At 38.9% G+C, this 25,497-nt stretch overlaps 2 protein-coding genes and 1 long non-coding RNA gene across 4 annotated transcripts in view; 1 reads left to right on the top strand and 2 right to left on the bottom strand.

The window, feature by feature from the left end:
• The window catches only part of EML4 (EMAP like 4), a 147,301-nt gene extending 129,370 nt beyond the window's left edge, over window positions 1-17,931 (bottom strand). The window contains exon 1 of one of the 2 annotated variants that reach the window (XM_025868128.2): window positions 17,639-17,931. In XM_025868128.2, the coding sequence (XP_025723913.1) occupies window positions 17,639-17,663 (25 nt within the window). In that variant the 5' untranslated portion in view covers window positions 17,664-17,931. The remainder of the gene's footprint in view (window positions 1-17,638) is intronic. The other variant, XM_025868129.2, reaches the window with a different exon arrangement.
• Window positions 12,525-13,214, top strand: LOC112820985 (large ribosomal subunit protein eL39-like). Its single transcript, XM_073896842.1, has one exon. The coding sequence runs from the start codon at window positions 12,636-12,638 to the stop codon at window positions 12,789-12,791; it is 156 nt and encodes a 51-aa protein (XP_073752943.1). The 5' UTR covers window positions 12,525-12,635; the 3' UTR covers window positions 12,792-13,214.
• A 3,988-nt stretch (window positions 17,932-21,919) lies between the features above and the next one.
• Window positions 21,920-25,497, bottom strand: part of LOC112820987 (uncharacterized) — a 61,866-nt gene continuing 58,288 nt past the window's right edge. Inside the window, exon 10 of the long non-coding RNA XR_012379712.1 lies at window positions 21,920-25,489. This is a non-coding gene — a long non-coding RNA (uncharacterized lncRNA). The remainder of the gene's footprint in view (window positions 25,490-25,497) is intronic.

Raw genomic sequence — 25,497 nt, 5'->3', positions numbered from 1 at the left:
AACTGACATAAGAAATACTTGTTTGATTTCTGCCTCCAGTTTCTGGCATAAAACTCCTAAAACCCTTGGAATTTTCTAAGTGATAGGGGTGAGAGGAGCACTCTTCACAACTATACCAGAGTTTATGCTAACAGGGTAACTTTGGAGAATGGGGGCTGGTTACCAGAGGAATCAACCAGGTAATTAGAGAGCTGGAACTTTCAGCCGTCCCTCTAAACCTCTGGGGAGGGGAGAAGGCCTGGGGACTGAGCTCAGTCACCACTGGTCAATGACTTAATCAATCGTGCCTATGTAATAAACCTAAATGATGTTCAAATGTTCTATGTAAGAACTCTAAATGATGGGGTTCAGAGAGCTTCCAAGTTGATGAGTACATCAAATTGCTGGGAGGGTGACACTCCCAGAGAGGGCAGGGAAACTCCACACTTCTTCCCACATATCTTGTCTGATGCATCTCTTCCATTTGAATATTTCTGAGGTGTATCTTTATAATAAACCAATAATGGTCTAAGTAAAGTGTTTTCCTGAGTTCTGTGAGTCATTCTAGCAAACTGCCAAGCCCAAGGAGGGGGCCATCGGAATCATCCATTTATAACTCGTCAGTCAAAAGTACCTGAGGCCCAAACTTGCAATTGGCATCAGAAATGGGAGGCAGTCTTGTGGGACTAAACCCTTAACCTGTAGGATGGACACTAAAACTCCAGGCAGTTAAGGTCAGAATTGCCTGGTATGGAAAACCCATATACCTGGTGTCAGAAGTGCCATGAGTAGAGGAAATAGAGTTTTCTTTTAGAATCTTTGTGACCTTGGATTAAACAAAACTTTCCTAAACAGAACACCAAAAAAGCACATATTATAAAAAAGAAAAAAAAAATGATAAACTGAATTTCATCAGAATAAATTGGTAAGTTGGATTTCACCAAATAAAAACCTTTCACTCTTCAAAAGACTGTTAGGTTTATAAAAGTTTAGCCATAGTCTGGACAAAAATATCTGCAAAGACAACCCAATTTTTAAAAAATGAGCACCATATACGCAAATCCATAGAGCAGGTTAGTGGAAAGTAGATTAGTGGCTGCAGGGGCAATGGGGAGACACATATTCAAATGTTCATAGCAACTTTATTCATAATAGCCCAAAATTGGTAATAACTGAAATGTCCATCATCTGGTGAATGGATAGACTAACTGGTGATATATTCATACAATAAAGCGTTACTTAGCAATAAAAACAAAAGGAATATTTCTATGAAACATACAACATGGAAAATCTCAAAAGCATTATGCTAAGTGAAAAGCACAAAAGACCACAGACTATAAGGTTACAGTTATATGAAATTCTAGAAAAGATAAAATATAGTGATAGAAAGTAGATCAGTGCCAGTAACTGGGGGTAGAAAGTACCATTGCAAAGAGGTATAAGAAAACTTTCTGGCGTAATGGAAATGTTCTATATCTTGCTTATTGCAGTGGATACACAACTATATAAAATTTTCAAGGCTTACTGTGCACTTAAAATTAGCATATTTTATTATAGGTAAAGCATAGTTCAATAAAGCTGATTTTATTTTATTTTATTTTTTTTAAAGATTTTATTTATTTATTTGACAGAGAGAGACACAGCGAGAGAGGGAACACAAGCAGGGGGAGTGGCAGAGGGAGAAGCAGGCTCCCCGCCGACCAGGGAGCCCGATGTGGGGCTCGATCCCAGGACCCCAGGATCATGACCTGAGCCGAAGGCAGACGCTTAACGACTGAGCCACCCAGACGCCCCAATAAAGCTGATTTTAAAAAACTGAAATCTCAAGGTGCCTGGGTGACAGTTAAGCATCCGACTCTTGGCTCAGGTCATGATCTCGGGGTCATGAGATCGAGCCCCCATCAGGCTCAGCGCTTGTGCGTGGGGCCTGCTTGAAGTTCCCTCCCTCCCTGCCTCCCTCCCTCCCTCCCTCCCTCTCTCTCTTTCCCCTTCTGCCTCTCCCCCCAGCTTGCTCTATCCTGACAAAACTACTATTCTTTTTCACTAAAATCAAGATATGATAATGAGGTATTCTGTGATGTTTTACAACAAATGACTGTGAGAATGTGCTATCAACAATGTATTTTAGAGTCACCTAGGGCACGCAACTCTTGATCTCAGGGTTGAGTCTGAGCCCCACGCTGGGTGTAGAGATTACTCAAAAAAAAAAAAAAAAGATAATGTATTTTATTTGGTAACAAAAATGCCAGACAAATTCCCAAAGGAACAGAGCACACTCAGTTTTGAAGAAGTCCGATAAAGTCTGACGAAATAGCAGACTGGCTTACCCAGGGTTACACAAAATGTCAGTAAGGAGAGGTAGGAACCTATTAATAAGCAGGGGAAGAAAACGAATTTCGAAACCTTACTCTAAAGTGTCCAAAGACACTTTCTCATACAACTCACAGGAATGTATCTTTATCTTATCTGTTGGTTTTCCAATTCCCTCATTTTCCTCAGGGTATATGGTAAGTCTGTCAATATCTTATGGCAAAAAAAGGGACACTGAAAGGATCCACGGAAGATCCCCCAAAAGTTGGAGCAGATGGTGCGAAAGGTTGGATACCAAGCTATATTAGTTTATCTCACAGAAATTGTAAATGATAAAAAGTTTTTGAGCTGGGAAATGACAAATTGCTGATATATCCAAAGAATAATCTGGTGGCCATATGGAGGTTAAATCAGAGGAGGAAAAGATCAAAAGCTAAAACATTCATTTCTAGACATTAAAAAAACTGCCTAAAGTGGGTCAGAACACTTAAAATCACTTCAGTGGTTTTCAAACTACTGAAACAACTTCTCTGTTGTTGCCATGACAGAGTCATACCTTTCTGAGTTTCATCCAAAAAACATCTAATATCATCTTATAGGTGCTACTATTGAACAACTGTTTAGAGCACAGCAAATAGCCCAAACTGCTTTAAGTACCAAAGTAGGTATTAAAGTCCGGAAAGAAAGAGGGCCACAAGGTGAAAGAAGTGACCTCATGCTGATCACACAACCCACTGTTTGCCTCCACCAACACCACCACCCACAAACAGCTGTTTGGAGATCTCCGCTGCATCCTGGGAATTCTCCTTAGTAACTGAACACGAGTCCTGAATCTAGGCTGATAAACAGTTGAATGTATACTAATTAACCTGGTAAAAAAAACAAGATTTTATATAAATACAATCAAATTCTTCCACAAGAAAAAATATTAAAACTGAAAGGAATACATGTCCAAATACTAAAAAATATAATAAACAATAAAACCTTGAATATGAATGATGAAACAAAAACACAAATTAAGAATCTGAGAATGAACATCTAAGAGGGTATATATATTCCAAAATCCTATCATAAGATCAGATACAGTGACTAAGATGTATGATAACAAAGTAGCCTTAGCACAGTTGTCAATGTTTTGCCAGTCTGTTTTGCACCCCCAGGATTACTTTTCTCTAAGTTTATCTGACACAATCAAACCCCACACAGGTCATATCACCATCTAGTCTATGAAAAAAGGATAGTGTGTTTATAATTGACAGTGCAGACATCAGTGTTTATACAGGAGTCACTGACGTCCTACTGTGAATAATTTAATGAAATCTGTTTATCATCTATCTCCCTCACTATAAGTTTCAAAAGAGCAGTGATTTTTGTTTATTTGGTTCACTGGTAGAGTCCCAGTATAAAAGCAATTCCTGGCATGTAGGAGTTGCTGAATAAATATTTGCTGATTTATTAAATTTTCATTTTGGGAGCTATAATTAATTTCAGTCACCAAAAAGCTGTTACAGATATTACTATAATCATCATCCAAGTAAAAGGTTCAGTTTTATTCAATCTACTGAAGAGTTACGCTGGAGGGTATTTTTTTGAGGATATTTTTAAAAGCTGAAATTAATATGTTTGGGTCCCTTAATTATTAATTTATGTAATGTGTCTGACATTGTTCCTGAAATCACAGCTGAATAAATGTTAGTGCCTTTGCCTTGCTACCCCCTTTCAAAAAGTTATTCATGTGAACCAAATTTCTTGAAATGTCATCCATAAAGTATAGCATCAACGACTATTTCCTAAAGCAAGTATACAAAAGATCATAGACTTAACAATCAGAGGACTCACACTCCAACAAAGACATAGAAAAAGCAAATAATCTTCGAAAACTACCATTTTACACGGGTGACAGAGAGAGGACAGAAGTCACAGAATTCAACTGCCTTAAATTGGGATGACACCAGGAGAGCAGAGGTGGTAATAGCGGTGTAGGCTGAAAACTGCAACCAAAGTGATCTCTACTGGTAGCCTGTCATTTTCTCAGGTATATTGGGGGGGGGGGAGGGAAGGGGGAGGAGTAAATATCATTCCTTTAAGCGGTTTCCAAGAGCTGGGAGGGCCATTGTGTCCTGACCTCTATTTTTCTGCTTATACTCTGAACAAAGACATGCAACTGGAAAAACAAAAAACAAAAACCCACAAAGGCTGGATGGTGGAGGCTTAAGATAGCCCTCCATGTTTCCAAAGCTTCCTATACTTCTCATCACAATTCTTATTATTTTGTATTTTAAAAGCCTACATTATAAGCTCCATAAGGGCTCTGTTTATAGCTGGAAGAGTGCTGAGCACATACTAAGCATTCAATAAATATTTCCCGAATAAATATGGTGTGAATCCCCAACAGAATTACAAGCTTCATGAGAGCAGGGATTTCAAATGTCTCATCCACCAATTTTCCAATGCACTTAGCCAACATGTGATCCAAAGAAGCTAATCAAAATCTATTTACTTATTGTGTTTATAACCAGGAAACAAAAAAAAATAAGTGGTCTATATGAGACACTAACCCATACCCTTAACCACTATAGTATGCACTAATGAACCCAAGTAAGGAGTTTCACAGTGTGAGAGTTTCAGTGTGCATATGATCATTAAATCTCATTCACAAATAAAAATTTCAAGAAGTACTAATTACTTTCCCAATCATCTTGCTTTACTCTAAACTTTGGTCCTAACAATTTATCTCAAATAATCCACAATACTAGATCATAAAATTTCAGAAATTGTTCATGCCAAAAACACATCCACACTAATTATAACTGGAGAGACTAAAGAAATAAAACCAATGCCAAGAGGTACTCAAAGCAGTCAAAGAAAATCAAAGGCTATGCCTCAACTAAAAACAGGATATCCTTCAAAGTTAAAAAAAAAAAAAAAAACACCTCCTACTCACTCATCAACAGGATTCAGTTATGACACTTTTCTGGAACAAATGACTCAAAGAAAATTGCAAACAAATTTTGTCATTTGCTCTGATATGTCACTTAAACATCAGCATTCTACTATCACTTAAAGATTAGCATAAAGTAGTCATCTCAACACCAGCATGCAAGAGCAAAAGATAGTTTAAGGAAAAACGTAAGATGTCAACACTAAATAGTTTTAAAACAGGAAGTCATCTCAACTTTAGGAAGTCATCAATTTTGGAAAGGTAGAAAAAGCACATTCTCTAAAAAAAAATTTAAAAAGGAAAAAGTGCATTCTTATGGGATATGACAAATATAATACAGCATAATTTGACCCCATAATATACTAACATCTCACTGGTACAGAGATTTATCTTAACAAACAAAAAAAACACACAAAAAAGAAAAATAATCGTAACAAAAAAAATACTGGGAGTATAGGGGCGCCTGGGTGGCTCAGTCGTTGAGACTGCCTTCGGCTTGGGTCATGGTCCCAGGGTCCTGGGATCGAGCCCCATATCGGGCTCCCTGCTCAGCGGGAAGCCTGTTCTCCCCCTCCCACTCCCCCTGCTTGTGTTCCCTCTCTTGCTGTGTCTCTCTCTGTCAAATAAATAAAATCTTAAAAAAAAAAAATACTGGGAGTATAAACAGTCTATAATTTAAAACATATATATACCATCAAGTTTGTGAACTAAAAAAAGCTCACGAATCTTATTAAGGTCCTCATTCAGAAGTCTGTTATTTTCCTCTGAGGAACATCTGGTATCCTGTTACTCACATATCACCTACATTAGTGATATTTATTAGGTATGATCCCGTCCCCGTAGATGCTACACCATACAATTTAAATAGGCATAGGCCTTGATCTCTGGATTCCTCTTTTTATGAAATTCAAATCAATCCTTACGTCTAAGTCAAACCAGCTTTATTATCTGGTTTCCCAGACCACAAAAGATTTAAAACTGGAAATGAAAAGAAAGGCTAGGCTAGAAACAATGAGCACCTCTAGAGCTTAGAGTACCATTTCGTGCCCAAAGGAATGAGGTTTAGAGAAACAGCTGACCGTAGAAATTGCAACAGAAGTGTTAAAAAAAAAATTTTTTTTTAAAGTCCATCAGAAAGCAAGGAAGCCAGCAAAGACCACTAGAATCAGGATTCAGGAGTCGATCTGAAGATGCTTCCACAGATCAATGATGGGAAAATGTGAGCATAAAAAGAGTAATGGCAACACACTGAAATACATAAAATATACAAAAATCCAAAATTTTCAATTTAAAGAATATACAAAAGACAAAGAAACATGTTTTAAAAACACCAAATGATACAATTAGCACTTGTATTAAACTCTACAGAGCAAAAGGTCTGGTTTCTTCAACAAATTGCAAAGAGAAAAGGAAAGGGAAGGGAAAAATACTAAAAGACTTAGGAGACACAGCAACTAAATGCAATGTTTGGATCTTAATTGAATCCTGATTTAAACCACTGTAAAATGACACTTATGAGACAATCAAGATATTTGACTGGGTATTTGATATTAAGAAATTACGGACAGGGGTGCCTGGGTGGCTCAGACGGTTAAACATCTGCTTTCAGCTCAGGTCATGATCTCCAGGTCCTGGGATTGAGCCCCATGGCAGGCTCCCAGCTCAGCAGGGAGTCTACTTTTCTCCCTCTCCCTCTGCCTCTCCCCCTGCTTGTGCTGTCTCTAAGTCTTTTTAAAAAATTTTTAATTAAATTTTAAGAAAAAAAGAAATTATGAACAAATTTAAGGTCTGATAATGAAAGAAGAGTCCTTATCTTTCAAGAGATATAAACGCAAATGTTATGGGTGAGCTTTCGTAAATGATACAATAAAGAGAGGAAAGGGTAAAGCACACAGACACTAGGTGACAAGCAACAGGAAGGAAAACAGTTATGATTATGTACAGTCATTTAGTGTATGGAGCAAACAGCCCTACACAGAAAGCTCTTGAAGGCACCACTGTGTCACAGTAAAGAACCATGTCCAACGCCCATAATAACCACCATCTGTCATCAAGAATAAGTTAAATTATGTTCTATATACAAAGCTTAAGGAGACCAGATGTCCAAATAATGGAATACAATGCACTGAAGTTTATATTTATACTTGCTGAGAAGGAAAGATGATCATAATTTTGTAAGTGGGAAAAAAACATGGTTGATTTTGCTGCTTAAATATATTTTCTTTTACCCAACTGCCCTGATACACACAGTACCTAACAGTACCTTACTCCAAGATAACCGCTGATTGTTTAAACACAGAAAAAGAACAGTAACAAATATAATCCTGAATGACTTCCCACTGACAAATGTCTTCAAGCTAATTTACATTAATGATCTAGTCCCCAGTTTAACACCATTTCTAAATGTAAGATAAAATATTATGCAGTTATAAATTACTAAAGAACCATAAAAAATGTTAACTAACAAAATGACTTAATTCAAACTCTCATCTGAACCCTACTTAAAATTATATAAAATACATATGCATGTATTATGAGCTGAATTGTATGTCCAAATCATTTCACTGGGTCAAAAAGCAAGAAAGTCCTCAAAGAATGATGGAACATATCAAAAGAATGCAGGAGCTACAGGCGCCTGGGTGGCTCAGTCGGTTAAGCGTCTGCCTTCAGCTCAGGTCATGATCCCAGGGTCCTGGGATCGAGCCCCACATCGGGCTCCCTGTTCAGCCGTGAGCCTGCCTCTCCCTCTGCCTGCCACTCCCCCTGCTTGTGCACTCTCTCTCTCTGTCAAATAAATAAAATCTTAAAAAAAAAAAAAAAAAGAATGCAGAAGCTAGCATGAATGGGCATCCACTAGCCAAAATGGGGCCAATGTGAGCATCAAAATAAACAGTAATGGATTATACCTCATTGAAAAAAATAGGATACTTGAGTTCATACAGATATAAATAAACCAATAAACTGAAAGTTCAATGAGGAACAAAATATTTACAAAGTTTCAAAGCAACTCCTACAAAATACTTATTAATAACAACAACAAAAAAATTTAAAGTACTTCTACAGTGGAGAGGCCAGGTAGACATCACCTTAATCAAACGATCAAAGCGGACGTCACCAGCAATGGGACAAATCAGTTATACACCACAGGACAGGATGCAATGAGACAAAACACATTTCACCTCTGTGGCATCTGTGCCAAAGATACATGAACTGAATCAGGAGGAAACATCAAATTAAGGGACCTTCTACAAAACAACTGGCCTGTAATCTTGTATCAAGGTCATAAAACCCAAGACTAGGCTACTAGTTCCAGATTGAAGGAGACTAAAGAGACATGACAACTAAATGCAACATTTGATTCTGAGCTGCATCTTCTTGCTATAAAAGACATTATTAAGATAATTAGCAAAATCTCAATGGGTCTGATGATTAGATAGTAGTAATGTATCAATATTAATTTCCTAGTTTTCTTGGTTGTAGTATGATTATGTAGGAGAATGACCTTGTTTATAGGATATACACACTACAACATTAGAAGGTGACAGGGCATCAGTTCAATAACTTAATTCTCAAATCAAATTGTATGAGCACAAGGAAGACAAACACCCCCACCACCTCTTGGGCTAAATAAAGGCTGCAAACATATGCCCACAGAGGTCAGGCAATAAAGTAAATACCTGAAACAAGGTAGGTATATAAGGTAAGGACTGAGACTGCTTATCTGACACACCACTTAGTGATCATCTGGAATGCAAGCCCACAGGGGCAAGATCATTCCAGAGATTCAGATTTTTATGCGAAATTTCCCAATTTTTAAAACACTCAAAAGGCCAAACAAAACATGTCTGTCGGCTAAATTTGAACCACAGCTGCCTCAGGCTCAGAGGCATGTTTCTCAAACTGAGGCCTAGGGATAAAAGGAAACCACATGATATGGAACTATTCTTACAGCCAGTTTTATCCCATGAGTTTGCCTGAAACTGTCAGAGAGAGGAGCCATTTCTATACTTTTAAAATGCTGTATTATGGAGTTTAATGCAAAGTTCATGATTTTTAAAAATAATTTCAAACTTACAGAAAAGCTGTAAGAAGAATACAAAAAATACCCATACAGCTTTTACCAAATCACCTATTGTTAACATTTTACTAATTTGCTTTACTTGCCCATAAGCATCCTCCCTCCTTGCATATACATACACACAGCTATGTATACAAAGAAATATATGTATGCACACACATATATTACAACATTTTTTCTGAACCACTTGAGAGTAGCTCATGTATCATGGCCCTTTATTCCTAAAAACTTCAGTGTGGACTACTCCCTCACATAACCTAAGGATAGTTATCGCCTTCAGTAAATTTAACACTGATGCAACACTTTTATCCAGTCTTACCATCCATATTTCAATTTTGCCAAATAATCCAATGCTACCCTTTATAGCATTTTCCTTTCTAATATAAGATCCAGTCTAGGATCACATATTGCTAGAAGTTGTCATGTCTATTCTCCTTTAACCTGGAACATTCCACAGTCTTTCTGTGTCTTTATAACATTAACATAAAAAAAAAAGTTTTCCCACCATTTTAAAAAATAGGATGTTCCATTTGGATTCAATGTTCCCTCACGATTAGATTCAGGTTATCCATTCCTGGCTGGAGTACTACATAAATGATGTGTTCTCAGGGCATTACATTCAGAGGCACACAATGTCCACTAGTGCTATTTATTTTGATCACATACTCAAGGTGTTGTTTGTTTTCATCATTGTATAGAGTTACTTTTTTTTTTTTTAACCTCTTTGCAACTAAAGAGCAATATACGAAGAGATATTTAAGACTATGCAAACAACCTGCTCCTCATCAAAATATCCCCTTAGATTCAGTATCTATCAATGATTCCTGTCTGGACCATTCCTTATTATAATGGTTGCAAAATAATCATATGAATTTTTAAGTTAAATAGACTCCAGTTTTTGGCTATACTCCCAGATCCCTCAGGTGTAAGCACTCACTCAGCCTCCTCTACTTTTGGAGCACCAGAGTACCATGGTTTGAGTACAACACTAGAATAATCAGGCAGAGCTTCCAGAAAAAACAAATGTACTGAGCCATGCCTTAAAGACTGGACAGATTTCAAACAGCTAATGAGGTGAAGAACCAGTCAAGACACAGACAGCTTCATCAGGAAAGCTTAAAAACAAAACAAAAAACAAAAAAACACAACATAGTGAATCCTTCTGCAAAGTAAAAAATATACCCTAGCTTACCAGTTTTATGAAACCATATTTCTACATACTGTTTGCCTGAATTACACTGATTCTAGAACTATCAATATATTTTTACTATTAACTATATTCCTATCATTATATTCAGATCCTAAAAACTTTTCGAAAACAGAGCACACAATTTATTGTAACTACTTCTGACTGTTCATCCACTTTTTCATGTGGATGTTAATCTTCCCACCTTCTCTCAAGGATTGGGGTCAGCCACTAAAAGTGCATATTTCACCTGACTATAACCCACAGTAAGAAATAAATTTTATACTGCAACCTAAGGCAAACATACACAACTGAAATTAAAAGTTTCTTGAAGCAGTATCATGTGAAACACTGATATTTTATAATCTTTCTTTCTTTTCCTCCTTTTTTTAATGTTGATCTTGACCCCAAATAAATTAATTTCTAAATTCATAATAATAAGTCATGCACAAGACCTACACTTGAAAAACACTACCCTAGAAGCTGGCATGGAATTCTTCACCAGATTCCCAACAAAGTCTGGGACAAAGTTTTCACTCATTTCAGGTAAAATGAAAAAAATGAGAACATAATGAGTAATTTTTTAAAGGACTCCATTCTCAGATTGTGTACAATAATTATTTCATCTTCAAAAGCTCTTTTATGAAAGTGAAGGTGAAAGTGAAGGCTGTAAGTTGTTGATTATATATTGGTCCCCTGTTTTTTTCTCCCCAGATTTTACTGGACCATAAAATCTCCAATATTGTGCTGTGAGATTTCAAAGACACATGAGAGTGTCAGCCTTCAATGGGTTTATAATTTGGCTGGAGAAATAAGACTAATAATATTTATTAAGACTTGTCATAATTATTTCTACCTTATAAGAAGAGAGATTCTGTAATAAGTGGCCTAAGAACTCTCTTAGGTTAAAAGTTCAATACTTTGGGCTGGAAATGAAAGGGAACAAATAAGGAAGGGTGTTTAGAAAGGAAACAATATTTAAGTTGGGCCTTAAAGGGTATGGAGAATAGTCACAGGGATGAGAAAGCGCCAACAAAATCCGGGGAACAAGAAACAGGTCATTTTGGCCAGAACTTAAGATTGTAGGAGATAAGAGAAGACCTTGAAAACAAGGCTAAGGTGTTTGAATTCAGTCATCAAGGCAATGAAGCTGAAAGAGAGAATGGCATAATCAAAGTACTGCTTTAGGAATATTAATCTGAAGGCCACATACCCCCCCAATAAAAAAAATTAGACAGGCGGAAATTCCTTAGGCTATACAGTAATCCAAACATGAAATAATAAGTATCTGAACTATAGTGACAGAAAAGGAAATTAAGGGATGAGAAAAGGTGACAAGAACTGAAAAGTCCCAGAAGAGATGTTAATGTAGTAGGCAAAAATGGGAAGGAATCAAACATGGTTCTGATATTTCAAGGTTGGATGATACAGACAGTGGAAAAAAAGGAAAAGCAGCTCTTTTAGAGAAAGAGTTCAGTGTTAGATGTATGAGTGGACCATGAAGAGTCAGCAGTAGGGTAGGGAAAATAAATTGAACACTATCAGAAAAATCTGAGTTCAAATGAAAAAAACGGTTGGCATCCAAACAAACAAAAAACTAGAATGCAAAATTTTATCTATAGTATGATTTTAACTACACAAAAAATTGTCATAGAAAAAGACTAAAAAATATACCAACATGTTAACATACATGCAGATGAGCTACAGAAAAGATAACTTATTTTTCTTTCTTCTTTTGTATTATTTTCACTGGATACAAATCCAACAAATCAGGCCTCCCACCAAAAAAAGAAGAAAGGAGAAAGAAAACTCTGGGTTCAAAAAGTCTTTAAAAAAAAATCGAACTCTCTGAACCTCAGGTTCTTCATCTATAAAAGAATAATTTCTTCTCTCCCAAGATTAGTGTACAGATTAAATGAGATAAAGCATAAAGCAATATGCAAAGTTAAGGCATTATAATAGAATGAGAGAGCTAAAACTACAGGACAAGAGATCATACAGAGACACAGAAATATACTATACATTTGGGAATCTTCCATACTGATGTAATAGTTGAAGAAGTAGATTATAGATGTATTAAAAGTCTTAGAATCGCTCTTTTTCGCCGCCATCCTGCTCTGCGTGGCTGGCTGCTTCTCGCCATGTCTTCTCTCAAGACTTTCAGAATCAAGCGATTCCTGGCCAAGAAACAAAAGCAGAATCGTCCCATCCCCCAGTGGATTCGGATGAAAACTGGTAGTAAGATCAGGTACAACTCCAAAAGGAGGCACTGGAGAAGAACCAAGCTGGGTCTGTAAGGCATCACACGTCATGAGATGACACACCTAATTGGCATACATATTTAATTAAGCTGCGTGAAGATCATGTGTTCTATCATTCTGTAAACATCCTTCCTACCTGGCCATAGACTTGTCTTATCATGGAAATGATTTTTCTCTCTGACTATGCTTCTGCACCAGTAGGTTGGTTCAGTAATAAATGTGAGACCTCTCGGCTCTACTACTGCTGTGTTTCTGATTTGCGAAGTACTGAATTCCCCACCTGTCAGATCATGCACAGCACTGTCAGAACTTCCTGCAGTGATAGAAATGTCCCTTGACAACCAAGTATGTAAAGTGTGGCTAGGGGGTGCCTGGGTGGCTCAGTGCCTTAGGCCCAGGTCATGATCTTAGGGTCCTGGGATCGGGCTCCCCACTGAGCAGGGTATCTGCTTGCCCCTCCCCTGGCTCAAGCTCTCTCTTCTCAAATAAATAAAATCTTTAAAAAAAAAAATAAAAGTCTTAGAATCTATTTCAAAATCAAAAAGTTCTTTGTAAATTTCTTATGAATATTGAAATTTTACATGTTACAGAAATGGACTCACATGGATAGAGTACTTTTCCCACATGTTACTCAAACTTAAACATAAGTTTGCTAAGTAAATTATTTCATTGTTTTAAAAAGTCAGGCTCTATAGAGGTAAATTTAGCAAGCTCCAAATGTTCCCTCTCAGAAGTTACATGCTTTATACATAGCACAGCATTCTAAATGGTGTTTCTCTCCTCTAGTCCCATTTCTGGTACTTCACTTATGCTTAAACATCTCTGGATATCTATAAAAACCAGATAGTAAACTCCTACAGGACAAGAGCATGTCTTATATTTGTCCTTCCCATAAGAACAACCAAGCACAGTACTGGTCACAAAATAGGTATTAATCCACTTGGATGCTAAAAAATACTCTAACTCATGTCATAGATGTTGTAACCATTTGAGTTACTAGTCATGTCTTGTTATATAACTTTAGCCTATCTTAAGCCCTTCAACAGACAACTAATAAATTAAAAGAAAAAATTCCCCAAATAATATTGTATGATAAACATTTTTATGTGAATAAAAAATGCTTAAGACTAGATTAATACTTAAAAAAAATACTGCATTGTTTCTTTAAGAAAGAGTATGAGATGAGAAATCATAGTTCTAATATTGTGATGTTAAATAGACTGTTTTCTTGGAATGCCTGGTGGCTCAGTCAGTTAGGTAGGTGTCCAACTCTTGGTTTCACCTCAGGTCAGGATCTCATGGGTTATGGGATCCAGCCCCATGTCCCCGGCCAGTCCAGCACTCAGCGGGGAGTGAACTTGAAAAATTCTCTCCCTCTGCCCCTACCCCCACCCTCTAAAATAAAATCTTTTAAAAAAGATTTTCTTAAAATAGTTCATAAATGGAAGCACACCACTTCCATTTTGCTTGTTTGTTCATATACCCTGCACCAAAATGTTATGTTTCTTATAGATACTAACCCTACAATTTCATTCGTTACAATTTTTATTTAAAAGAACTTTGAGTTTTGTTTTTAACTAACCTTTGGAGCAGAAAGTTAAAACTGATATGGTTAACTGTAGGCTTTCTTTAAAGTATAAGCACTGACTAACCTCTAAGCTAATTCCAAGATAAATGTCTCAAAATTAAAAACTTTATTATGAAAAAAAGATGCTAAAAAGACTAAGGATGAGGGGTGGGTGGGGGGTATGTGTGTAGTGATCTGAAGGCAGGCTATCAAGATAGTTTGTTTAGGGTACTCCCCCCCATATACACACACACTAATTTTTTTTTTAAATTGTTTCCAAAGCACTGCCTTTTTAAATTACCATAATCTGTGAACGAAAAGATATTATGCCTAAGGGAAATTCCATAGTACAAGCACCTGCCAGCCAAACTGCCTAAAATTCATCAGCGGCAGAGATTAAAAGCATCCTTTAGCTGTTTTTATGTAAAACAAAATACGACAGGTATATAATTTCTACGTGGCACACAGAACATAACCAATCACCTAACATTGCTCTCAATGATCTCAAAAGCCAATACACAAAACCTTAATTCAGACATCTTATAAGACGCATAGTGTCTTCCTTATCTAAACAGTCAGCAATCAAGGGTACAGTTTGAATTTTAAGTTTTCCACTTTACAAAATGATCCAGCATAAGATTCCCTTAAATAATCAGCTTCTCTAGAATTATTGTTTATAAAGCACTTAACTTTTCTGCTCATATAAATGAAGTTTTCTCACATTTTTTTTTCAAGAACCCATGCGGTATACAAAAGGAGATACACATGTATACTTCCCTGAGAATAAATAAATGCTTTCAATACTTGTGACCCCAGATGAATGTCACATGTTTTGAATTCTTTAGTAAAAAAAAAAGTTTTAAACACCTTCTAGAATACAAGTGCTTGCCTTTACATTCATAGCTCTCTTACGATAAAATAAAGATTACTGTAACTCTAAGCTCTAGACTAATGAACTGCAGGGAACAGAAATAAGGAATCTGGCAAGAGCTAAGTAAAGCTCTGTTTAAAGACTACCAGTAAAATATACCAGCATTACCCCTCCCCCACCCCCAACCCTTAGAGGTTTCCATTAAGATAGGGCCTAGTTTTAGTCTTACAAGGGGGGGGGGGGACAGAGAGAGAAAGCACAGAGCTCCTGCTGAAAACTATCTTCATCAGGAGTAGCTCCAGAAATACTGCCAGGAACCATTTCTTTCCCTCTCTGCTGACACAGGTTCCTCTCTCTAGAGACAGGCATCTCCCCTGCAGCTGATCAACACCTATCTAAAGAAAAGTCTTATCTACTCAAGGATGGCATCAAATGAATAAAAAAAAAAAAAATCCCTAATGTTAGGTCAGCTGTAACATTCTTTATGAAAAGTGGAGCCCCCACAGCAATTCTTCATCTTTCAATCTCTCATATCAGTTCCTCATGAACTGAATAAGAAGGAATAAAGTTATTTAACAAGGTATATCTACTGTTTCAAAATAAACAAGTTCCCCCAATTGGTGAGAAAGATTCCCTCAAAACACTTAAAGAAAATGAAGCCTTGGCAAGCCTTTCAGAAGTCCTTGGAATCAACAGGAAAGAAGTAAAAGCTGATTTCTACTTTGAGTAGTGCTGCCACCATTCCTAAATGCTGAGGAGCCGACAGTGCAGTATCTCAGTCCCACATCTCCCAATACAGTCAATTTTTGCCCTAGTATACGAGCACCTCTTTGTGAACATATAGGGCAAGTCTTTCAGTCCACTATGAATAGCGAATAAATGCAGGCATGAGGCAAAAAAAAGAGAAAGAAAGCAAGCAAGCAAGCAGTGAAAAATTGATGCCTCTTTAAAAGGAGCCAAGAATGAAACAACCTCACTATGTAAGGAATTATAAGACATCAAACGTTAGATAATGGACAACAGGTGCCCTTGGGAGGAAAGAGTAACACTCAGTTGTCTCCTATTTTAGGATTTCCACTCTCAAAGAACTCTAATGTGTGTTTTTCTTTTCTTCCCACAGAGGCTCAGGGCCAAAATTATAGTTTTTACTATTTAACACCTATAATGGGTCCATTGCTCTTCGACTAACTTTTTGACTTTAGATTTTAAAAATTCAACTAATCCCAATATGGCTGAATAAAGTGTGGCCTATGGCCAGATCACGCACTGATCCATGAGCATTAATCAACCAGGGATTTATTACCAAGAAAGGCGTCTGAATACAAACTACCTCCACATAAAATACCGAAAATACAAATCCAGCAACAGGTATCACATAACTGCAGAATCAGCCAAAGCAGAAACTGTTTCTCTCACCATCATAACAGTTGAGCTCAATCTTTAGAGTAACCAGATTCCAATGGCCTCAAAGAATAGTAATTCCAGACACAGATTATAGGGCGTTGAGTACCAGCCTCTAGTTCTGATTCCCTTAGCCAGTTACAAAATATACAACCTTTATTCTGCTGAAAGGGAACACTGAAAGGATACTGCAGCCTACTTAATAACCTCTTCCATTCCACAAAGACAACATATACCAAAAATGGAGAATCCTCTTTCCCTGACAGAGGCCCCCTTTCCTATGGAGTCACTGGGCAGAATGACTTCTCCCCAGCATGCTCGCAGAGCCAGAGAATACTTCTGCTTTCACTCTTCTTTTAAAGAGGGTCCCCCAACACAGATGCACCTCTTCCTTTCCTGTATTAAGCAAATGATGCTTCATTTCTTCTAGTTCTCTCCACCACTGCAAAGTGTTCAGAGAAGTGGAAGGAGAGAAGGGAAGTTGTCATACACTTGGAGATATACTTAAAAGAAGTCTCCAAATTTAAAGTGAAGACTGGGGGGCTGCCCTCTTCCTGAAGAGGGAATGGGGGTCCCTACCTTAAAAAGGGACCCCCTGCGTGGGTAAGGGGTGCCTCCACTCTGAAAGAGAGCTCAGTATGTGGAAAGGAAGACTGTTGTGCCCTTAAAGGGTCAAGGTTTCAGAAAGGGGTGCCCCAACCCTGAAGGTAGGTCTGTGGGGGGAGCCGTGATTGTATGGAAAGGAATGTACCAGCTACTGGGGGCCTCTCTGAGAGAGGGGGTTTCCACTTTGCGCGAAGGAGGGCCATGCACTGAAGGGGACGCTGGGAGGAAGGGAGGGTCTTGCTGAGGAGGACTGGGCATGGGGGGAGGGGTTCTGAGTCCACCGTAGCCAGCAGAGGGGCGGTAGCCTCGAGGGGAACATGTGCAGTGGAACTACTACCATCCCCAGGGGCAGGGTGGAGAGCTGGGCCTGGGCTGTGTGTGGAGAGAACAAGGCTCCCACTCCGCGGAGAAGACGGAGGACTCCCCAGCCGTACTCACCGAGACTGCCGGCAAAACCGTCCATCTTGCGGGGAAAGCGCCGGACTCGGGGCTCAGCGGGGCGGGCACTTCATTCAGCGGACCGACAGGGTGGCCGCCGCTGAGCCTGACCCGCTCGCTCTCTAGGCTGCCGGGCTCGGCTCCTAGCCCCCGCCTCCGTCGTCGGACCGTCCGCCCGTCCCGGGGCAGTCAGCCGCAGCCGCCCGGGCCACTTCCCCGTCAGGTTGAGAGCCTCGCCGCTCTGCCGCCTGCCCGGCCTCCCTCCCAGGCAACAACCGCGAACGCCGCGCTGCGCCCCGCCCCCGCGCCCGCGCCCGCGCCCGCGCGCGGCGGTAGCTCCACCCCTGCGCACGCCGTCACGCTTCCGACTCCGCCTCCCACGTGACAACATGGAGGCGGGGGCTTGCAGACCCTTCCCTCTCACCTTGCTTCGGCCTCGGGATCCGGCCGTCTCGCGCCGAACTGGTGGCTGCGCTTGCGCAGTGGTTCTACCGAGGGCCTGGGGGACTTGGATTTTGAAGCTGGTTCCGAATGGGTCATGATAAGGGTTGGCCTCTGGTCTGAGATTGCCAGGAGCGTCGAGAGATTCTCTCTCATAGGCCCTTGGGGTTATGAGAGTCCCACTGGAGCCCAAGTCCAGAACCCCCCACCAGACAGAAGATGGTCACCCCGTGTGTCCTATAAGGACACCAAGGAGGCAAACAAGTGAGAGGAGAACTCCTTCTTTCCGGGTTCTCTCTCTACCCTAGTACGGGATATATGGGGGTGAGTCTTCCTGACTGACTCAAGGCCACGCCTGCCACAGTCTCAGAATTCAAAACGGAATGGAAGCAAGGAATATTAGTGCTGGACAAGACCCAAGAGTTCATCTTGCCTCCTCTTCAGGGAGAACACAGCCTTACAAAGGACCTGACCTGCCCAAAGTCATGGAGCCTGGTAGAAGCAGAGCTAGAACTCAGGCTTCCTTACTCCCCCTGGTGTTCTTTCCACCAGAGATGCAAAGCAATCCCTTATAGGGCATCTAATAAGATTGCCTATTAGTGAACTATAACAAAGGGTTTTAATGAAGTAAGCCTGAGTTCTCAGCCCAACTCCATGTGACTAAGTAGGTGAGCATCAAGTCACTAAACTTACTTGGGACTCAACTTTATTCACTTGCAAATGGAAGGACTGGACTTGTAACCAAAGCATGTACATACAAACAACCACCTTCATCGTCCTCCTCCCTCCCCTGCTCAACCCTGTTCTCCATCCTTCTAAAGACCTTCCAGTGGCTTCCAAAGTTCTTCTTGGGACTTGGTTGTGTGGATCAGAGTAATGAAGAGGAGCACTGTGAGGTGCTCATGAACTAAATTGATGTATACAATAAGAGCTGAGTTAGGGAAGAATTTGCGTCATTCTAGACAAATTGCAGGAGAAAGGAACAGACTGAAGAAGGGAGATGAGAAATATGAGGTTAGCAACTATCATAATGAGAAGGACTTAGTTAAAAGGATGGTTAAACATTTTGTTGCTAAACTCCCTCTGGTGCCTCTTTAAAAATCTTCCCTAAAAATCTAAATTACTTTTCATATCTTTTGTGGATATCAGACCTGTGTGTCTTCTGAATACCATACCATGTGGAGACAAGCCATAAGGCAGCCAAGATAAATTGAGGTTACAGACTAAATGGTGTCCAGAGTTTCCTCCTGTTTCAAAATTAAATTATTTACCCAAAGTTTCCTCTACCATGGGCATTTTTATATCTGTAAGTTTCTATTAAGTCTAACCACTTAATGTTTGAGAAGGCCTTAATTCTTACAGCTGCTCTTCTGTGTCTGCACACAACACTCTCTGCCTTAGGTCAGTTAAAAGAATAAGAACTTCCATTGATATACTACAATACATATATATATATTTATTTTAATTCAGAGAAGGATCCACATTTTGTGGGGCCTGAAGTTTTTCTATTTGTGGAGCCCTTCTAAAAAAACAAGCACAAAATTGGGTTAAATGGAGTATTTATTTGGATGCAGAAAAGAAATCACAACAGATTACACATTTTAAGAAGACTGCAAATTCTACAAATGTTACACAATCAAGAAATACAACGTTCAATTAACTGCCCAACATAACTCCAATATTTTTTTTTACTAAATTTCTTGGTTGCGTACACTTTATTTCTTCATATGACAATGATTCTTTTTTTTTCTTTCTTTTTAAGATTTCATTTATTTATTTGACAGAGAGAGACACAGAAAGAGAGGGAACACAAGCAGGAGGGAGGGAGAAGCAGGCTTCCCACTGAGCAGGGAGCCCAATGTGGGACTCTATCCCAGGACCCTGGGATCATGACCTGAGCCGAAGGCAGACGCTTAACGACTGAGTCACCCAGGCACCCCTCTCTTTTTCTCAATAGATACACAAGCAGGGGGGAGAGGGAGAAGCGGTCTCCCCACTGAGCAGGGAGCCTGATGTAGGACTTGATTCCAGGACTCTGGGATCATGACCTGAGCCGAAGGCAGATGCCCAACCGCCTGAGCCACCCAGGCGTCCCATGACAGTGGTTTTTAAATAACTCTTTAATAAAGAGGATAAAAAGATAACTTAGTTTTTCCTCTAGCACCGTTGATCAAATTTGTCTTTATTATTGGGATATAGTTGGAATGCATAAAAAACCACTTTGCACATATAGTACAGCTGTTTGAAGTGTTGCTGCAGGAATTCTGATTAATTCTATTTCACATGATTCCCATTTAAAAAAAGAAAAGAAAATGTATGGTGAATTTTAAACTATGCATACTGAATTATTGAGTATATTCCTGATAGAACTATTTTGTTTGACATCAGTGACAACCAAATATATATCATATATATAACAATTAGAAGGGGACGTCTGGGTGGCTCAGTCGGTTAAGGGTCTGCCTTTGGCTCAGGTCATGATCCCAGGGTCCTGGGATCGAGTCCCACATCGGGCTCCTTGCTCAGCGGGGAGCCTGCTTCTCCCTCTCCCACTCCCCCTGCTTGTGACAAATAAATTAATAAAATCTTAAAAAAAAAACAATTAGAAGAATTTTCCCTAGTCTAGCTTCTGGCTTTTTATGTTTCAAACCTTATTTCTCCCATAAGACCCACATAATTTTTCAGTGCTACCTGTATGTTCATAGTGTATGATGACCCCTAGCCCCATCACGTCCATGATAGGATGCTGGGTGAATCAGTGCAGTGGCCCATAGGAATTTTCCTGGAATCTATTGCTAAACAAAGACAGCCAGCAATAATTTAATTAAATGTGAGTGTAATCCATGTAAGTATCTCATTAAGCCTGAGATTAAATATATCCCCAACTCAACTTTCCGTTAGCTAGATACCTAAAATATCCAAAGCCACTACAACACCACCTGACAAAATGGGAAATATGACAAAGGAGAGATTATAGTGGAAAGACACACTTTCCTAGAGCCTTGGAAGAGACCTCTAGAGCTTAAGTTTCTTTAACTTCATGATTAATCTGCCTTTGTTTCAGTTACTTTTTTTTTTTTTAATAGAGAGAGAGTATGCTCGAGCAGAGGGGAGAGGGAGAGAGAAAGAGAATCTTAAGCAGGCTCCATGCCCAGCTTGGATCCTGACATGGGGCTCGATCCCATGATGACAAGATCACGACCTGACCTAAAATCAAGATTGGATGCTTAACTGACTGAGCCACCTAGGTGTCCCTCACTTACTTTTATTTTTAAATAAAAATGCTCATCCTAACTAGTGAGGACAATCAAAAATTTATATATATATATATATATATGGCAAAGACAGGACAAATGAAAAAAATGCTCGTGCAGAAAAAGGACGACTAGGAGGAGAAATATAGCAATTATTCCTCCACAGCAATTCCGGAATTCTGGAATAAGCATAATGCTTCTGTAACCAGAATGCTGGGATAAGCATTTTGAAAGGCAAGGAAAGTTTTTCATTTAAATCTTAATCTTCTGTCCACAATAGTCAAACTGTGGAAAGAGCCAAGATGTCCATCAACAGATGAATGGATAAAGAAGAGGTGGTATATATACACAATGGAATATTATGCAGCCAGCAAAAGGAATGAGATCTTGCCATTTGCAACGACGTGGACGGAACTGGAGGGGGTTATGCTGAGTGAAATAAGTCAATCAGAGAAAGACATGTATCATATGACCTCACTGATATGAGGAATTCTTCATCTCAGGAAACAAACTGAGGGTTGCTGGAGTGGTGGGGGGTGGGAGGGAGGGGGTGGCTGGGTGACAGACATTGAGGAGGGTATGTGCTATGATGAGCACTGTGAATTGTGCAAGACTGTTGAATCACGGATCTGTACCTCTGAAACAAATAATGCAATATATGTTAAGAAAAAAAAAGATAGCAGGAGGGGAAGAGTGAAGGGGAGTAAATCGGAGGGGGAGATGAACCATGAGAGACGATGGACTCTGAAAAACAAACTGAGGGTTCTAGAGAGGAGGGGGTGGGGGGATGGGTTAGCCTGGTGATGGGTATTAAAGAGCACGTTCTGCGTGGAGCACTGGGTGTTATGCACAAACGATGAATCATGGAACACTACGTCAAAAACTAATGATGTAATGTATGGTGATTAACATAACAATAAAAATTTTAAAAAGATAATAAATATTTTAGGCTCTGTGGACCATATGGTTTCTTTCACAACTATTCAATTCTGTTTCTGTCGTGTAGGTATGGAGGAAAATCAGCCATAGATAATAAATAAATGAACAAGTATGGTCATGGACCCCAATAAAACTTCATTTGTGGACATTAAAAAAAAAATCTTAATCTTCTTTCCAAGGAATTTCCTCGTCCGTTGTACTCCATGGCCCCTGGCTTTGCTATTCTATGAGAGGGTGTTGAGGAATATACCTTCCTTATAGCCTGTTCAGCTCACTCCTTACTGGTACAAATATGAGATCCAAAGGTTATTTCCAACTCAAATAGTCAAAAGATTTCTTTGAGAACATGATTCCCTCAAACACTTGGTAGGTTTCTGATCCATTTGCTTCCAGTCAGCAACATGTGCCAACAACCACACCCATACTTCTTTCCTCCACATAATTCTCAAGCATGATTTATGTCTTTGCTTTCTTCCCCAATTCCTCTCTCTCTGAATTTAATGGGGGGCTAATTCAAGTCATTAGATTCAGATGAGAAGACCACACTCTTAGATCATTGTAGTCTGGATCTCAATAGACCTTTTTACTCAAGGGTATTTAATATTTTGTTCCCTATCTAGAAGTAGTCAACTTTCTAATCTTTTAGCTTCCAAATTTCTGGACTTCTCTAATTCTCTCTTTTATTTCTGTTTCCAAATCAGTCAGTTCTTGCTTGACTTTTTCTCTTTCCTGCAATGCTTTACTAAAGTTAGCAAATAGTAGCCAACACATATTATTACTCTAACTCTTTCCAAAAACATCCTCTAGAACCATATGCTTACTAGGCAAGTAGTATGCTACCTTCCAAGTTGCGTAAGCAACAGTTGTAGCAAATCTTGTGCCATGACATGGCAAGTCTCTCCCGTAATTCAACCTCCAATATTTGTTCTCACACCATCTCCAACCTAACTATGAATTCAAGATCACATGTTTTTGTTCTTTTTTCCCTACAGCAGCATTCAACTTAAAGGTTTCTTTTTCTGTGTTAGTCAAAATAAGCTAGATGCTATTATAAAAGTCCCCAAATTTCAGTTAGCTTAATATAATAAAATGTTTTCACTTCTATCAGTATCCAATGCAGATCATCAGGGGACTTTGCTCCGTGAAGTCATTCAAGGATCCAAGCTTCTATCTTGAATTCCACTCTTTTCAGTTAGTGAATACGAGTAGTAGTGGAAGAACACAGAGGACCAATTAGGAAGCTTTTATATTTTAGGCATGGAAGTGTATCCGTCACTTTTTTAAAATTTTTTATTGTTATATTAATCACCATACATTACATCATTAGTTTTTGATGTAGTGTTCCGTGATTCATTGTTTGTGTATAACACCCAGTGCTCCATGCAGAATGTGCCCTCTTTAATACCCATCACCAGGCTAACCCATTGTATCCATCACTTTTATCCATAATCCATGGGCCCCATCTTAGTTACATGACTGCACTTAACTGCAAGGAAGGCTAGGAAGTACAGCCTAACTTTGTAACCAGAAGGAAAAAAGAAACTAGCCAAATAGTTCCTGCCATACTTCTTTTCATAGCTCTTATCAGAGTTATAATTTTTTATTTACTTGAATGATTATCCAATAAGTGTTTCATCCATTATATTGTATACTCCAGGGAGAGCTTTTAGAATATAGGAGAGGTAGTACATCACAGTGATTAAGACTGCAGGCTCTGAGATCATATTGCTTAGATTCAAATCCCATACTCCTTAGTATTCAAATCCCACACTTAGTAGCTATGTAACACAGTCTCTGTGCCTCAGTTTTTTCCTCTGTAAAATGAAGATGATACCATTTCTACTTCTTAGTTACTGAGAGGATGCAATGAGATAATACATGTAAAGCCCTTAGAACAGGGCCCATTATGTTGTAAGTACTCAGTAAGTATTAGCTGCTGTTATAATTATAAGTGGGCTTGTGTGGTGCCTGTTTTTGCTTAAACGATTGTATACTCAGTGCTTATTACAGAGAAGCTGGTCAATAAATATTTATTAATATTGGACAAACATAGAAGAACTCTGAAAGCTAGTCAAACTGAATACATTATTCAACAACCAAGGCCCCACTATTTTAAAGCAACCAGTATGAATTTTTCTGTTTTATATTTATCAAATTAGATCTGACAAGCTGTTTAATAATGCCATAATAAAATGGAAGATTGAACCTAAATCCCTCAAAATGAAAACATAACCATACATTATCATCAAATGAACACACATAAAAATCCAAATATACTATACAATTACCAATTACTGGGTAGTTATTTAGATTCTTCAAAGAATTTATCTTTAGATTATTTGCAATACAGAACTCCCCCTGCCCCTCACTTTGAGCCCCTTAAGTGCAATTTAATTCAGGTAAATGTAAAATATGCACCATTCCCCAGGAGTCCAATTATTGCAAAAGGGTAAGTATAGCTATATTAAATAATACAAGTTTAAAACATTCTCTTTAAAAAAAAAAAACATTCTCTTTATACGTAGAATCTTGACTCTGTGCATAGTTACCTTCCCCTCTATGTCAAAATGGTTTGTGGTAGGAGGAGTTTCAGAATGCCTTTTTTTTTTTTAAGATTTCATTTATTTATTTGTCAGAGAGAGACCACAAGTAGGGGGAATGGCAGGCAGAGGGAGAAGCAGGCTCCCCGCTGAGCAAGGAGCCTGATACAGCACTTGATCCCAGAACCCTGGGATCATGAGCTGAGCCCGATCAAGACCTGAGCTGAAGGCAGACGCTTAACTGATTGAGCCACGCAGGGGTCCCAGTTTCAGAATACTTTTAAAGATACATAATATCTATTGTCAAAGCCTTGACCTGAGTTTTGAAGGAAAATAAAAAATTCTTACATTGATTTCTTTGTTTTGCCCTCATTAGCTAGACGACCTTGAAGGGTAACAAGAAACTCTTTCTGGCTTCTTGACTTTTTCTCTCTGTGTCAGTCAAGAATACGTTGTTTGCAGTCTCCTGTGTTGTTGGTGTGGATCCAACAGCTCTTCAAGGAGTCACATTGCTTGGGGGTTGAGTTGATGGTTCTTGTGATCTGTAAACCCCCGAGACCAAACTTGAGGGTTTACTCAGGGTTTTCTGTGTGTCCTCTGGGTTTTTTGTTTCACTTTGCTTTGGTACTGTATCTCCATATCCAGCCAAATCAATTTCATGATGTTTAAAACTTTTTCTGATGTC

Source organism: Callorhinus ursinus, unplaced genomic scaffold, assembly GCF_003265705.2.
Source record: "Callorhinus ursinus isolate GAN/ISIS: 27379988/994484 unplaced genomic scaffold, GSC_fseal_2.0 scaffold10, whole genome shotgun sequence".
NCBI lineage: Eukaryota > Metazoa > Chordata > Mammalia > Carnivora > Otariidae > Callorhinus > Callorhinus ursinus.
This window is presented reverse-complemented; position numbering and strand designations above follow the sequence as displayed.

Excerpts from the sequence above, each read along its gene's own strand:
- LOC112820985 (XM_073896842.1), top strand. The coding sequence starts at position 12,636 with ATGTCTTCTCTCAAGACTTTCAGAATCAAGCGATTCCTGGCCAAGAAA.